The sequence below is a fragment of the Muscardinus avellanarius genome (assembly GCF_963383645.1).
Source record: "Muscardinus avellanarius genome assembly, chromosome: 2".
Lineage (NCBI taxonomy): Eukaryota > Metazoa > Chordata > Mammalia > Rodentia > Gliridae > Muscardinus > Muscardinus avellanarius.
In genome coordinates, this window is record NC_137787.1 from 46,420,956 (window position 1) to 46,436,473 (window position 15,518).

At 39.0% G+C, this 15,518-nt stretch overlaps 1 protein-coding gene across 1 annotated transcript in view; it reads left to right on the top strand.

Annotated features, from left to right (window-relative positions):
• STAT4 (signal transducer and activator of transcription 4) overlaps positions 1-15,518 on the top strand; it is a gene marked incomplete at both ends in the record, with an annotated part of 110,980 nt that overhangs the window by 82,573 nt on the left and 12,889 nt on the right. Inside the window, 5 exons of the mRNA XM_080719904.1 lie at positions 2,072-2,131; positions 2,415-2,432; positions 2,525-2,618; positions 3,569-3,613; positions 14,069-14,152. Of these exons, the coding sequence (XP_080576030.1) occupies positions 2,072-2,131; positions 2,415-2,432; positions 2,525-2,618; positions 3,569-3,613; positions 14,069-14,152 (301 nt within the window). The remainder of the gene's footprint in view (positions 1-2,071; positions 2,132-2,414; positions 2,433-2,524; positions 2,619-3,568; positions 3,614-14,068; positions 14,153-15,518) is intronic.

Consider the following 15,518-nt stretch of genomic DNA (forward strand, 5'->3'; position numbering starts at 1 on the left):
CACTTCACATACTCCAGACCCTGAAACGAATCCTGTGCTTTGAGCAGGACACTTAAAGAACCCTTGCTGCCATCCACCCACCCTTTCGTCAGGCTGTCTGTGATCTGTGGTTTTAGTTTTCTAATGCCCATGTGTTATCACCATCCTCTACATTCCATCTGTTTGGGCTGAAAACCTTTCTTTTATGCATAGCCATGACCACACTCCTCCCTTCCCCAATCTTTGCTACACCAGTTCCCAGGTATCTGAGGCTGCACTAGTTTATATGAGGTCTCTATCTGATGTTGAGTGAATGAGGGTGAGGCTTGGGATGAGTGCATAAATAAATAAGTGAAGAGTGATCAAACCAATAACTGCTGCATCCAGTGCTGCCCATGGTAAATCACATGATGGGACACACTCTGAAGAGCTGCTTGGGTAAAAGAATAGAGGATGGGCTGACACAAGTAGGAATTCAAGTAATTGTTGCAAACTTTTGTTTATAGTAAGGTCTTTTTTAGTTATGAACATTTTTGCTATTACTTAAATAGAGTGGTTTAAAGATTATAAGGGTATCTGAACTAGAATTTTATGTATTCATTGCAGAGGCCTGGTCTTTCACAATATGTTCACCTGTAAAACAGTTCTCACCAAAACCTTTAGTTCTACATGTGTAAACGAATGAATATAGCATGGATACCCTGGACACTCATTGTTGGGAAGGGGAGGGGAAATGGGGGTGGGGGGAGAGGGCACCAAGCACTGTTTAAATGTATACCACTTATTTTCAACAAAAAACAAAACAAAAAAAAATTAGTTCTACTAACATTACCTAAAAAAGTACAATATAAGGATAAAATGGAATCACAGTAATAGACTTGCAAATAATTGTTTTTGTTTTCGTTTTGCGGAACTGGAGATTGAACTCCAGGGTCTTCTACCTCCAAGTTACACTCCCCGCCCTATTTTTTTATTTTTTATTTTGAAACAGGTTCTCACTAAGTTGTAGAGGGCCCCATAAGTAGCTGAGACTGGCCACGAACCTGCAATCCTCCTGTCTCAGCCTCCAAAGCACTAGTATTACAAGGGTGTAACACCACAAACTCAGACTTGGACTTTAGCCTAAATATATAGCTGTTTTTCTTACCAGGCCAATGTATTATCTAGCACATATCAACTGAAGCAGTATACAAACATTTTCCAAATGTCTGTCAATAATAATATTAAGTAATGTCAGCACTAGTAATGTGGCAAACTAAAGAGGAATTATACTTTCTAAAAAACATTTAGCTGAGCCGGGTGTGACAGCACACGCTTGTAATCCCAGCATTTGGGAGGCTGAGACAGAAGGTTCGCGGTTCACATACAGCCTCAGCTACTTAGTGAGGCTCTCCACAACTTAGTGAGCCTCTGTTTCCAAAAATAAAGAATAAAATAGGGTTTGTAGCTTGGAGGTTGAATGCCTCTGGGTTCCATCCCCAGGCCCACACACACACACAAAAAACAAAAACAAAAAACAAAACAAAACAAAAAAACATTTTAGCTGGGGGTGGTGGCACACACTGTAATCCCAGCATTCAGGAGGCTGAGACAGGATGATCACTGTTCATGGACAGCCTCAGCTACTTAGGGAGGCCCATGGCAATTCAGTGAGAACCTGTTTCAACAATAAAAGGACTAAAAAATAGGGCTGGAAGTGTAGCTCGAAGGTACAATGCTCCCGAGTTCCATCACTGTATTGCAAAGCAAACAAAAATAAAACATTTTAGCCAGGTGTGGTGGCACATGCTTGTAATCCCAGTACTTGGGAGACTGAGACAGTAGTAACAGGTTCTTGGCCAGCCTTAGCTACTTAGGCCTCTGCAACTAAGTGAGACTCTGTTTCAAAACAAAGAATAAAATCTTGAGCTGGGGGTATAGCTTAGAGGTATAATGTCCCTGGGTTCAATCCCCAGAACCACAAAAAAAAAAATTTAACATGTAACTGGTAATGTAACTTTTATTTATATGTATATGCCATAAATATTTAGTTCTCTAAGTATAAAAAGGTTTCTAATATTTTGATTTTATCTTTATCAATCTCTCTTTCCAGACTACTAATAAAATTGCCAGAACTAAACTATCAGGTAAAAGTTAAAGCATCAATTGACAAGTAAGTTTTCTAACATTATTTCAAAATATGACAATGTAAAACTTTTAAGAAAATTACCTTTAGTTTATGCAATAATTTTGAACTTTTAAATTACATATCACCATACTTTTAATATTGGACTTTGAAGTTCTAATATCTAACAGAATTGATGAATTTTAAATTTCATTTAAAAATTTTTACTGTACTTAAAATGAAACTCTATATGCTATCCTTTCAAGTAGTTATAAAGTTTTTACTAAACCTATTAAACAGGTCATTTTAAACACTCTTCTTGGTTTTATAGGAATGTTTCAACTCTAAGGTAAGATATGTACTTGTGAATTTTTTTTTTTTGCTTTTCTCATAAATATAGTTCATGTGAAACCAGATAAATAACTAAGATTTCCTCTTTAGCAATCGAAGATTTGTCCTTTGTGGAACGCATGTCAAAGCCATGTCCATTGAAGAATCTTCCAATGGTAGTCTCTCAGTAGAATTTAGACATTTGGTAAGTTTGGCTGTAAAATTACACAGGCTTTTTTTGCCCCCTCCCATATTAGACACATTTTTACTGAGTCCTTTTAATTCGGAGTAATTTATTAATTATTTCTTAGGTATGATTAAGAACTATATTGAAAAGTAATACATGCCATGTGGAAGACTTGAAACAGTAAGAAAGAACACTAAACCTTAACTCAGACAGTCTGAGTTCTTAAGGATGGTGATAGAATATGTAAATATGCATAGTAGTTACTCAATATATTTCGTCAATAACGTCAGAGAGAGTGGATAAATGGATAGGCATATCTGGTTTCATTTTTAAAAATCTTTCCAAGGAACAATATCCAATAACAACATAAGTGTCTAAAAGCGATTTCATTTTGAGAACAGCTTTGGCAGACAGGCTGCTGTTCCTGGTACGGCAGTTCCGCCTTACCCCTTGGTATGTCTAGAAAGCTCCGACCCAACCTCATCCTGTTGCTTCTTGCTTTTACCACTTCCTCTTGACCTAGAGTTCTTTTCCTGTCTTCTAATTCTTTACATGTTTTTTAGATTCCCAAAGCCTCTACACACACACACACACACTTATTTTTCTTTTGTCAGAATCATGTTTCTGCTCTGATTTATTAGCATATAGAAAGTACCTTCTCTGGGTGTTGGAGCAACACTAAGTCAACTTTGAAAGGTCTACTTTCTGAAAGATAAAATTTAAGTTGGCAGGAAGATATCTGCATACACAAATTTATATATTTGTTTTTGCTCTATTTATATATGTGTTTGGTTTGAATATTTCTTTCTATTAAATCTAAGTAGCTAGGCCAAGATTCAATCTGTTGGAAGACATTTTGCATTAATGTTCTAGACGTCAAAACTATGTCCAAGAAAATGATGACAGTAGATGTGGCTGACTTGTTATGTGGCTGATAATGATAAACACTGTTGTTTTCTTTTACAAAGCAACCAAAGGAAATGAAGTCCAGTACAGGAAATAAAGGAAATGAGGTAGGAAATATTTCCTCCTAAAAATGTTTCTAGGAAATAATCCTATAATATCCTATTTATACAAAGCTTTTAAACCATTTGATTTTATATCAAATCAAATCCACATTTCTTTGATTACTAACATAAAGCTTGATAATTACAGACAATACTGGAAGTTTTTATAATGGAGAAAATAAAAGTAGCATATCATAACACTCTCCAAAGAAAATAACTGCTAACATTTCGGTACACATCTTTGTGGTCTTTCATTTACATATACATTACTTTAAAATATATCACACACACACTGCTTCACAACCCTTTGTTTGACTTAGCAACAGCTGGTGAACAGCCTTCCTTAACTTTATGTGTGTGTGTATGTGGTGGGGGGGGTAACTTGGGATTGAACCCAGAGGCATTCTACCTCTGAGCTACACCTCCCATCCTTTTTTGTTTGTTTCTGAAACAGGATCTTACTAGGTTACTGAGAGACTCACTAAGTCATTGAGGCTGTCCTTGAACCTGCAATCCTCCTGTCTCAGCCTCCCAAGTACTGGGATTACAGGCGTTGGGCCACCTTTCATAACTTTTACTAGTCTTAGGGAATATGGTTTAAATTGGTTGCATTGTATTGTATTTTATAGGTGTGCCATAATTTCAATCAGTCTTCCATTATGATAAAATATCTTAAAATCACCCATTTTTCTACAGCTATGAAGTAAAGCTCAAAAATTTTGACATACTATGTGAAAAAAATCATAGGTGAAGAATGATCCTATTACTTTGTGGTATCAATTTCATTGCTTTCCAAGTTTTCTATTTCACCCAATGAATCGAATAAAGGAGCAAACTGATTGTGTTCCAAGGCAGTAGTTAGAGTGGTCAAATTCTGGATTAGAAGTGACCTTGGAGACCATCCATTGAGCTGGCCTAGAAACAAGGGCATTATGTCTATGACCTCTATATTTGGAAGTAGGAGCCCAGAGACTTGAACATGTGATCTTTCGTAAATTATCTGATGAAGATTGTGCTTTTTCCCTCTAAGCGCTGAGGAAAGCAACACCCAATGTGCTCTGTCAGAGATACTGTGTGTGTAAAGCCACCTATATACAGAGTAGACTTATTTCTGATGCAGTTTATACAGATCCAATCTCCTGATTTTATAGTCTCAGCTCCTATGAGAAAGACCTTTGAATTATTTGGAAAAAAAGGTACTTTATAAATCCAGGGTCCAATGACATCCAATCTGTCAACCCCCCCCAAAAAAAACTACAAAGATCCATCACAAGAAGTTTTGTGAACCACCATTTTCCTAAGAATTCTTTATTCCCTTCATTATGTCTTTTAAAAAATCATTCAGCTAATATCATAGCCCCACCAAAGATGAGCTAAATTCCTCCCAGGGAGGAATTGATGCTTAAGGCAGAGCCCCAAGCATCAGTTCCAAAGATATCACAGAGTAGAACTTTTGAGCTCAAGGATATTCTACTGAAACAAATAATTAGGAGACATTCTTCCCATGTAATAATAGCCTATAAAAGTTTTCTAAATTTCCTAGTTAAACATTAGTGCAGTATAAATAAAAACCCATTTCACACATCTCACTGGAATTTTGGCCAAGACTGTAACATGTCATTCAGCTTGACATTCCTGAATAGTATTATTATTTATGAGTCTGAACAGACTAAGCACAATTATTCAGAATTTTCCTTAAGCAAAATAAATCCTCTGGGAATCTATCAAAACAGCTCAACTCTTGTAGTACATTGTCATCTTCATGAGTGTAAAATCAAAATCTTTACTTGGATCTCCCTAGAGATGGAAATCTAAGCACATCATCTACTATCGAGAAACCAGCCACTGTCTCAGGAACAGTGTCTCCTTATATTGCTTTGAATTTATCTCAGCTTTTGTTTCCCGATTAACAAAATTGTACAGTCATAGAATGACTTTTTTAAATTTTTATTTTGTTTGTTAAAGCAGGGTCGTTGCATTTTAAAGCTATTCTTTGAGTGCCCCCTGTTGATAGAATTTGAGTATAACTCCAAGTTACATTGCTTTTTGTTTGTTTTTGTTTGTTTTTGGTGGTGGTACTGGGGTTCCTGGAAGCCCTTCTACCTCCGGGCTACACTCCCAGACCTATTTTTACATTTTTATTTGGAAACAGGGTCTCCTAAGCCAGCGCCCGCGGCTGGCTTCGAACCTGCGCGATCCTCCTGTCTCTGCCTCCCAAGCGTGGGGATTACCAGCGTGCGCCACGCCCGGCTCAAGTTACATTCTAAAAGAGCCACAGGCGTGTGCAGTTTCATGTGCTACAGCAGCAGACTCACAAAACATGCGCAGGGTGATGATTTAGCCATGAAGGGCTAGGATAGTCAGCAAGGATGGCCAAAGGAAAATCAGTAAAGAGCAGGGGAAGGGCTTGGGGTCCATATAGCCATGGGGCCAGGGATTGTGGTAACAAATTTCAGGAAAACAACCTAGGATATCATAACCTCATCTTCAAGTTTCAGAAAGGTGCTATTGCTTATCTGTGTGTACCCACAACAGGAGTTCACAGCCTGCTAAGAATTTCTTTAACAAATCCTCCATAGATTTCCTATGAACCGGGAACTAACAACTTCTCTGATACTGACTCACGTAGCTCTCACAGCAATGCCAAGAAGTAGGTACCATTATTCTCCTACCTATTTCAATCAGGAAAGTGAGGCACAGCATAGTCATCGCTTAAGATTAAATGGACAGTTAGTAGCAGGGCTAAGATTCAAGCCATGGCAGTCTGGACCCCCTGTCCCTCTGCTATGCCTCCTTCTCTGGGAGGGCTGAGCTATTGGCTGTTCTTTGTCCCCTCTGAGCCCATCTCACCATATTTGCCTCTCATGTATCCACACTTCACCCACTGGCTCAGAAATCAGGCATGTCTTACAGTAGAATCCTTGCCAAGTTTAGAGGAATTTAAAATCAGGCTTGCATAGGAAATGTTAGTGGCTCCCTATCCACTGGGTATCCTTTGGCGTTTCTGTGTGCCTCCGTGGGATAGTGGATGGCACTAGAGTTAGTTCTGCCTCTTATCAGAAGTCTGACCTTGTGCAAGCCATTTACCCTCTCCTCTCCCCACTTCCTTATCTACAGAGCAGGGCTAAGGTCACCCTGCGCTGTTTACAGTTGTTGAGAGGACCCAGTGTGAATCAATGCGGTGAGTGGGGCAGATTCCACTGTGGCTCTCACTCATCTTCCCCTGCTGCTCTAGGCATTATACTGATGGGGAACCAATCTCTACCAGATGGTACCTGACTTAAGGAAACTGCTGATCCTCATCATTCTCCACCCACCTGCCACATACTTGGCTGGAGACATGGTTCCTTTCAAGGGGCTCTGGGCACTGAAACCTCGGGACACCATTTCTGTATGTTCCTTTTATGAACTTTCACATACAGATTCCTTCTACCACTCCAAAGCCTCTACCCCACCCACACATGCACACACACACACACACACACCCACACACACACACACCCCTTTTAAAATATTCTGCTTTTGTGGTTGTAAAAGCTGATATTGCATAGTTAAATGATTAAGACAATACAAAGATCTCAAGAAGGATACTGTTCTTAAACCAATCCATACCCCTTAGAATTGCAGCACCCTGTGACTGTTTGAGATTATCCAAAAAGAGGTGACCTGCCAAGGTATTGTGAGGCTTTTGGCCTCAAGATTAAGTAAAACAGAGAAAGTAGCATGAAACACATCCTGTTCCTGGAAGATCCAGAAAGACGTGGGATGGAGGGTTTTGAGACATGGAGTTCTGGGTCCTGTACCCTGCTTCTATCAGGACAGAGCTATTTTATGTATTTTTAAATGAGGACCTATGTGGGAAATTTACTTTAGGTATATGTTCTACAATGAAAAAAAAAATTAAAGCCCATTGGAATAGACAGTCTCTGAAGCTCCTTTGACTCAGGTCCTACAGTCAACAGAAGATAGGGGATTTAGATTTTGTTTTCATGGATTTAATTTTAAAAATTTGCTTTAGAATTTCTCAGCGCTACCTGAATGATCTTTGGACACATTGTCACAGAATCCAGGTTGGCAGCTGCTGCCTCTTTCTCCACCTTTGTTCTTTCTTGGAAAAAGTCACAGTGAAGCTATGATTCTGTCACCTAAAGAGTGATCCAGTTTTGAAGCCATCCTTTTGTCTCTGGAAAGCAAACATTCCCAGGAAATAACCCTTCCCTGGAGGTCCTTAACACTAGGGATCCAGCCAGAGAGTGGTTACTGGAATGTGAAAACTGCTTGAATATGGAAGCTGGACTTTACTCTTTGTCCGTGGGCTTGAACTTGGAAGTGACCATTTTAGCCACAGAGTAAGGTGTTAGCTGATTTTGCTTATGTGGTAGAAAGTCATGAAGCACAAAGAAGCTGTTATTAAGCCTGGTGAGTGGAGTTTCATTTAACAAAATAGCCAAATAGATGCTCTTTTAAAGTTCAGTGTTCTTAAACACAGACACACCCCAACAATCTGAGCATTTCACAGCAAGCTGAGTCCCTTCTGAGCTAATTGATGGAGCTGAAACGCTTTCCTTCAGGGAGAAATTGGTACAAGAAGATCACAAGACATTTTTTTGAAGTGCAACATCATCCATACAGTACCCTTATTTTACAGGCTGGGCATGGTTGTCATTTTACATTCATTTCTTATGCTTCCATAATTATCTCCCCTGCAATTTCCCCATTCTCACTGTTTTTCACTGTCTAACTCAATATCTAGCACAAAATAGGTGCTCAATGAATGTTTGTTAGATTATTTTGATTATTTTCCATATCACATTGTTTTACATGCCCAGCATTATATAGATGATGGCACATTAAGAAATGAGCAAGATGATTTTCTTAATGGAGGCTTTCTAAACATATAGACATATCTTTCATTAGATTGTGCATTTTCCCAGATGGGACCTTGGTCAAATTGTTCAGCCAAGTTTTAATGTTCTTAGTAGATTATTCAATGAATATTTTTCTGTAGAAGTACTATATAGTCGATCTAGTTATAATATTCAGAACTATATAACATAAACATGGAGATTTTAAACCTCTAATCATCTCATATGATTAAGATACAGACATTGATGTGCATCTTATCTCTGATATTTTCCTGATCTGTAAGGGCTGGGCCCTGGGACTGAACAGTGTCTTTGGCTCGAACTGTACTGATAAAGCAATGAAAACTGTGATTGCTGACCACACAGGCTTTGAGCATTGATGATGCTTGCTTTTGTCAAAGCATCTCCAACCCAGTCATTTGGACCATATGCTGGCTTCCTGGCTGGATTTTGTTCAAAATGTGTATCAGTTTGCACCAGGGGCTTTCAAGGAAACATTAGCAATTAGTTTGAGCCCCTGGCCCAAATCTCAGTTTAGTAAAGTAATACCTAAAGCAGGAGACCTTTCCCCCAAGTGAGTGGACAGACCCCAGTGTCATTTTTTTGTCTGCAGAATTCTGGTATCTCACACTCTTCCAGCCCCTGGCATCTGGCTGGGGAACACACGGGGTCACAAGTCAATGAAATGAGGAAATTACATAAAACATATGATTAAGCTACAGAGATGAGAATGCGGGAGAGACAGAACCTGTGATTCCGTTTTTCCTGCTTTTGGTGCAGAATATCTTGCCTCTAATCATGACATATGATGCCTGCAGGAGCTTCTCACTGATAACTAGTTCTCCAGAAAACATAGTGGGGGGGGTGAACTCTATATTTGGCTTTTGTGGTGGTGGTAGTTTTGATTTTGGTACTAGGGATCTACCTCTTGAGTCACACCCCCAGCCCTCTTTATTTTTTTTATTTTTTTATTTTTATTTTTTATTTTTTGGTGGTACTGGGGTTCCTGGAATCCCTTCTACCTCCAGGCTACACTCCCAGATCTATTTTTATACTTTTTATTTTGGAAACAGGGCCTCTTAAGCCAGCATGGCTGGCTTTGAACCTGCACGATCCTCCTGTCTCTGCCTCCTAAGTGCGGGGATTACAAGCGTGTGCCACCATGCCAGGCTCCCGCAGCCCTTTTTAATATTTTTGTATTTAATTTTGAAACAAGGTCACATTAAGTTACTGAGCACTTGTCTTAAGCCTACAATTCTCCTGTCTCCGCCTTTCAAGTATGTACCACCATGCCCTGCTGCGTCCTGTGATCTAACTCAGCTCTGACATGGTCTACCTGGAAATTGTGTCAGGTTTCACAAGTTAAGGGCTCTGTCCCAAAAGACTGCCCCCAAACTCAGATGCCAACCATGAATTCCAGGTTGTGACTATACCAACAGGCAATAAATTGGGGATTCTCTGGACTACCCCCTTGGGTACAATTACTTTGCTAGAACAGCTCACAGAACTTATATTGTCCAGTTCATTATAGGGGATATCACAAAGGACACAGGTGAGCCATCAGGTAGAAGAAACACATGGGGCAAGGTGTGGGAGAGGCACAGAGTGCCTCCGCTTCCTCCAGGCACCCCAGCCTCCAGCACCGCCTCCTCAGCAAGCGAGAAGCTCCTCAGATCTCATTCTCTGAGGCTCTTCTGGAGCCACCATTAAAGTAGACACTATTGATTACATCTTGCAGTTGATAATCAGCTCAGCCTTCAGCTCCTCTACCTCCTCTGAGCTTGAGGAGTGGGGATGAAAGTTCCAGCCCTCTAGTTACCTGGTTGGTTCCCCTGGCATTCAGCTCCCATTCTGCATATATCCCGGAACCCTCCAAGAGTCACTTCATCAGAAGGGAAGACACTGTTATCAATTGGGAAATCCCACAGAATTTAAGAGAGCTGTGCCAGATATTCCTAACACTCAGGAAATTATAAAGTCTGTGTCAGGAACCAGAATCAAAGACCAAATAATAAAACAAAAGCTGCTTCTAGCAGTATGTGGTGGCACATGCCCATATAATCCCATTACTTGGGAGGCTGAGACAAGAAAACTGCAGGTTTGAGGTGAGCCTAGGCAACTTAGTGAGACTCTCGGCAACTTAGCAAAACTGTTTCAAAAAATAAAAAATAAAAAGTGTTAGAGGTAGAATGCCCCTGAGTTTAATCCCCTGTGCAAAAACAAAGTTTCTTCTAGCACCCCTATCTACAAAGGTCTTAGAAACTCTGTCCCAGGGACTACAAGCAGAAACTAAATATATATATTTATTGTATCACAATATCATAGGGCCTCACACTGAAAAAAAAAGGCTTCCTCTGGGTAAACTCTAACCATAACCCTTCCTACAAAAATTGATATCTGTGTGGTTATGATGAGATGCCTACCTAGAGTTCAGAACCCCAGAATTCCCAGGCCCCCCAAAACCTCAAGCCCACCTCGAGGGACTGTGTGAGGTTTTCTATAGCTCTACTCCACCGAGCACAGATGGCACCATCAGCACAAACATTTCTAAGATGAGGAGAGGCCTGGGAGCCACGCTTGTCCTGCAAGGCTCTTCACAGAGGTGGAAGAGAAAACAGTGTTTCAGGATGGCTGTTCTCTACCCATGCCTCCATTTTCTAGTGGGACTTTGAGGAGCTAAAACTAGCCAGTTACGTTATGCAAAGGCTATGTCAAGGTGAGAGGCTGGATCATATGTAATGGTTTGTTAACTTGATTTATAATGGCTAAATATTTAAGCACATACTACGGGGTCTCCATCTGCTTCCTTGCCTGAAGTTTCTCAATGTGCTGTCTATTCTCCCCACTGCAATGGGTGAGGATGTGGAAAAGACCCATCTGTGAGCATCACATGGAAGCTCTGGGGTCTTCAGTTGTGCTCGGCATACTGTAAGCACCCCTGCTCACAGGGCAGTGAGAGTTTTTCTATTGTTTAAAATGTAGAGTTTTTTTTTGTTGTTATTTAATTTAGTGCCTAAACTACAAGCCAGCTTACTTCATCCCATGCTCAACTCCAAAAAACAACAATTTGCTTTGACACTGTGAGGAAGGAAGAGGGAAATGGGAACTGGCTATTTGATATATTGGGAGTACTTTTAGGAGTGGTCAAAGGGATTTTCAAGCAAAATTCCTATTATGCATGATTTTCTCCTTAACCCAGTAAACAATGAAAAAGTGGTTGCGATTCCCATAAGGAGTGAAAAAAAATTACCCCTTATTATGTCTTTAATATTTCCTCTATTGTACTTTCTCTGTTCTCTTTCTAGAATGTCTATTCACTTGTTGTTGGAGTTCATGTATTTATTTTCTTTTTCCTATTTTTCATTTTTCTGTTTTTTGTCTTACTTTCTTTCCCTCTACTTCTAATTCTTCTATTGTCCTTGTCTATTTCTCTTAAATTTTAAATTATTCGTTATTATTTTCTGATTGTACGTTTTAATAGATTCTTATTCTCATTTCAGTGATATAGCATGTTACATTGTTTCTTTTTAAAGAGACTTTTAATAGAAATTTTCAATATACACAAGAGTAGGAAATACAATTAACCCTTCCCCCATTTATGCATCACCTCATTTTAGCAATAATTAACATTTGCCCATCTTGTTTTATTTTCCTCCCATACACACATTTTTTTTTTGCTGTCTGAATTCTACGTAATATGGCTTCTTATTCACTGATACATTAGTATCTATAAAATATAAGTCCTTAAACCTAAACACAATACACTAATCACTAAAAACAAAAGTAATGAAGCCAGGCACTTGGGAGGCTGAGACAGGAGGATCACGCAGATTCAAAGCCAGCCTCAGCTACTTCGTGAGGCTCTCAGCAACTCACTGAGACCCTGTTTCCAAACAAAATATAAAATAGGTCTGAGAGTATAGCCCAGAGATAAAAAAAAAAAAGCCCCTGGGTTCCACCCCCGGTACCACAAAAAAAAAGTAATGATTTCTTTAGATTATTTCTTAATATGACCCCATTACTTGTTCAAATTTATCCATTGTCTCAAAAAGGCTTTTGAATGGTGGTTTCATACAATCTAGTATCCAAAGACTATCTACCCATTACAATTGGTTGATTTTGCATTCATTTGTTGAACAAACTGAGCTCAGTATACATTTTTTACAATGGTTTTTACTCTCTTCTTTTGCTTTTTGCATTATCTTTTATTCTGAGTTTTTAAATTTTTGCATCTATATTTCATGTGAGAGGTTCTGTCAAATGTCTCATGATGATTAACTTGGTGTTTAAAATTAAGGGCCTAAAACACTGGAAGTTCTATGTGCGTGTTGAGAATGATAACTTAAGGATTACTATTACAACCTCGCTGTTTCCTGGGGGGACCCCAGGGGCAGTATTGCTAAGTTCTCCTCTGGTCTGCTCCCTTTCCCAGGTGTTAACCCCATTTAGGTAATGCATAAATGGAGGTTAATTGTATCACCTACTTTTATGTATACTGAAATTTTCTATTGCAAGGTTCTTAACCCATTTTTTGTTTTTGTTTTTTTTTACAAAAGCAGTGTAACAGGTGGAGAATTTAAGGGTGACTGTGAGCAGACCAGATGTCAAGCAGAGAGGAGGCAGGGCTTCACCATAGGCTATCACAGAGCCGGCCTCTCTTTAGGATGGGACCTCACTCCTGCCCACAGCTTGACCTTGTCCCTTGAAAGCAGAGCCTCTCTAATTCCTCTGGGTTTTCTGCTTAGTAGAGTAGACCTCCCACACCTGCCCAAGCCAGGGAGAGATGGAGACCTCTTGCATGAGCTTGTCTCTTACCTCCCCAGCCCCTTCTGTGGTGGCGCCTCAGAGCAGCCTATGCTTCCAGCCCCTGGTCTCTTATTTCCACCCTCACTCACACTCCTCTGACTCTCCCTGGGGATCTAGATTCCAATTTTGCTTTATTGGAAAGTGAATAGAATGCCAACTCTTAAGAACAAACAGGAAAATACAAGTGTCTCACCTACCATGTTTAATCAAAAGGAAATCTCTTGCTTTAAAAAACAAATTCATTTTGATACTAATAGTCATTTCTGTATACCTACATGTCTTATTTTTATTAATATTTGATAAGTTAAAACCTATTAGGAAAAAATAACTTGTTTGTATTTCAATTGATGAAAATATGCTAGAATTTGAAAACAAATTCTCTTGTTTTGTTTTGGAAACTTAAAAATGACTATTAGTAGATTTCTCAAATTCTGTAAATAACGTTTTAAACAATAAGAGATGATGCTCAGTAATAGGTAATGTAGCTAGGCATAGTGGTGTATGCTGTAATCCCAGTACTTGGGAGATTGAGACAGGAGGGTTGCAGGTTCAAGGACAGCCTCAGAAAGCAGCAAGATTCTCAGCAACCTATTGAGACCCTGTTTCAAAACAAAAAAATAAAAAGGGCTGGGAATGTAACTCGGAGGTAGATCTGCCCCTGGGCCCAATCCTCAGTATTAATTGATTAATTAATTAATTGGGGACATTTACTTACAGGTTTATTTACTTTTATAAAAGCAGGTCTAATATTATAATTCATAAGATAATAACTGATGTGTTTATCCTATAGGGCTGCCACATGGTGACGGAAGAGCTTCATTCCATAACCTTTGAGACACAGATCTGTCTCTATGGCCTTACCATCGATTTGGAGGTAGGGATTGCAAGAAACATCTATTATTTACTAATATTTTCAGGTATTATTTAGTATTTGTAGATGAAGGCTCAGTCTTTTCTAGGATTTATTATGTTACTTATTACTTTTGTATTACTTTAGAAAAGAAATGTCATATGTTCACTAAGTAATTAATATGATATCCTGGTTAAATACAAATCATAAAATTTCATGAATATCACATATAATATATATTCAACATATTTATATTCAATGTGTGTTGGATCATTTGTTGCCCAGATTGCATTTTTATTTACTTGTTTTCTGAGTCATGAATATTCAGTGGAAAGCCTAAAAAGGAATAAGTAAAAGTAACCTTGAACCATGTTATATCACGATATATTTTCACTCGTTTTTTTCTTAATATGGAACGTTTCACAGACTTTGTGTGTCAATTGGAAGAATACAGACTTAACTTTTATATAAAAATATCTTAGAGCCAGGTGTGGTGGCACACGCTTGTAATCCCAGTGCCTGGGAGGCTGAGACAGAAAAATAACAGGTTTGAGGCCAAGCCTACTTAGTGAGGCCCTCTGCAACTTAGTGAGACCCTGTTTCAAAAGAAAGAATAAAAAATAGGGCTGGGGTATAGCTCAGAGGTAGAACGCCCTAGAGTTTAATCCCCATACCACAAAAATATTTCTTAGGAGGATAATTTCTCTAATGTAATGAACAAAAGAAAGTGATAAAAACGTTGATAGTACGTTGTTCTAACCCTCTTCTAGCAATCACCATTTAACTCAAAGAAAAGAATTAAGAGCCTATTAGGGTCAAATTAAACATGGCTGACTCTGAGCTCCTTGAAGACAAGACAAAGCACCTTGCTTGACACCTCTGTCAGCACACAATACCTCGCATATAGTATACGCTCAATATTCATTGAATAAGTAAATAAATGAATACATGAATGAATACCACAATTTCATACTGAATATGGTGTTGTGGATTGTATTATTTAAAATTCTGCCTTTCCTCTCTTACCATAATGAAGGCAAACACATTTGAGAATTTTTTACAGATTCCCTCCTTTTCTCTTTTCCCTAAACTTGTTTCCATTGTTAAGTTCCTCAACTGGCTATTTTACTGCCTACAGGAATCTTTTGTCTGCTGTTTGGGGACTACTGTAAATCAATTAGTCTCTCAGGCTAGTCTGTGAAAGCCTGCTTATTCCATAAGGTAGAAAACCACATTGCCGATAGTACAAAATCAAGCTCTGCAGCATTCGATGGGCATCTCAGCCCCCAGAGCTCGCCTCTCCTATCTTTTGCAGCAAAACCTCCCACTTCCAGTGCTGACATTTACTAGGTATTAGGTTATAATTTGAATATGCTGATTCATTCCAGAG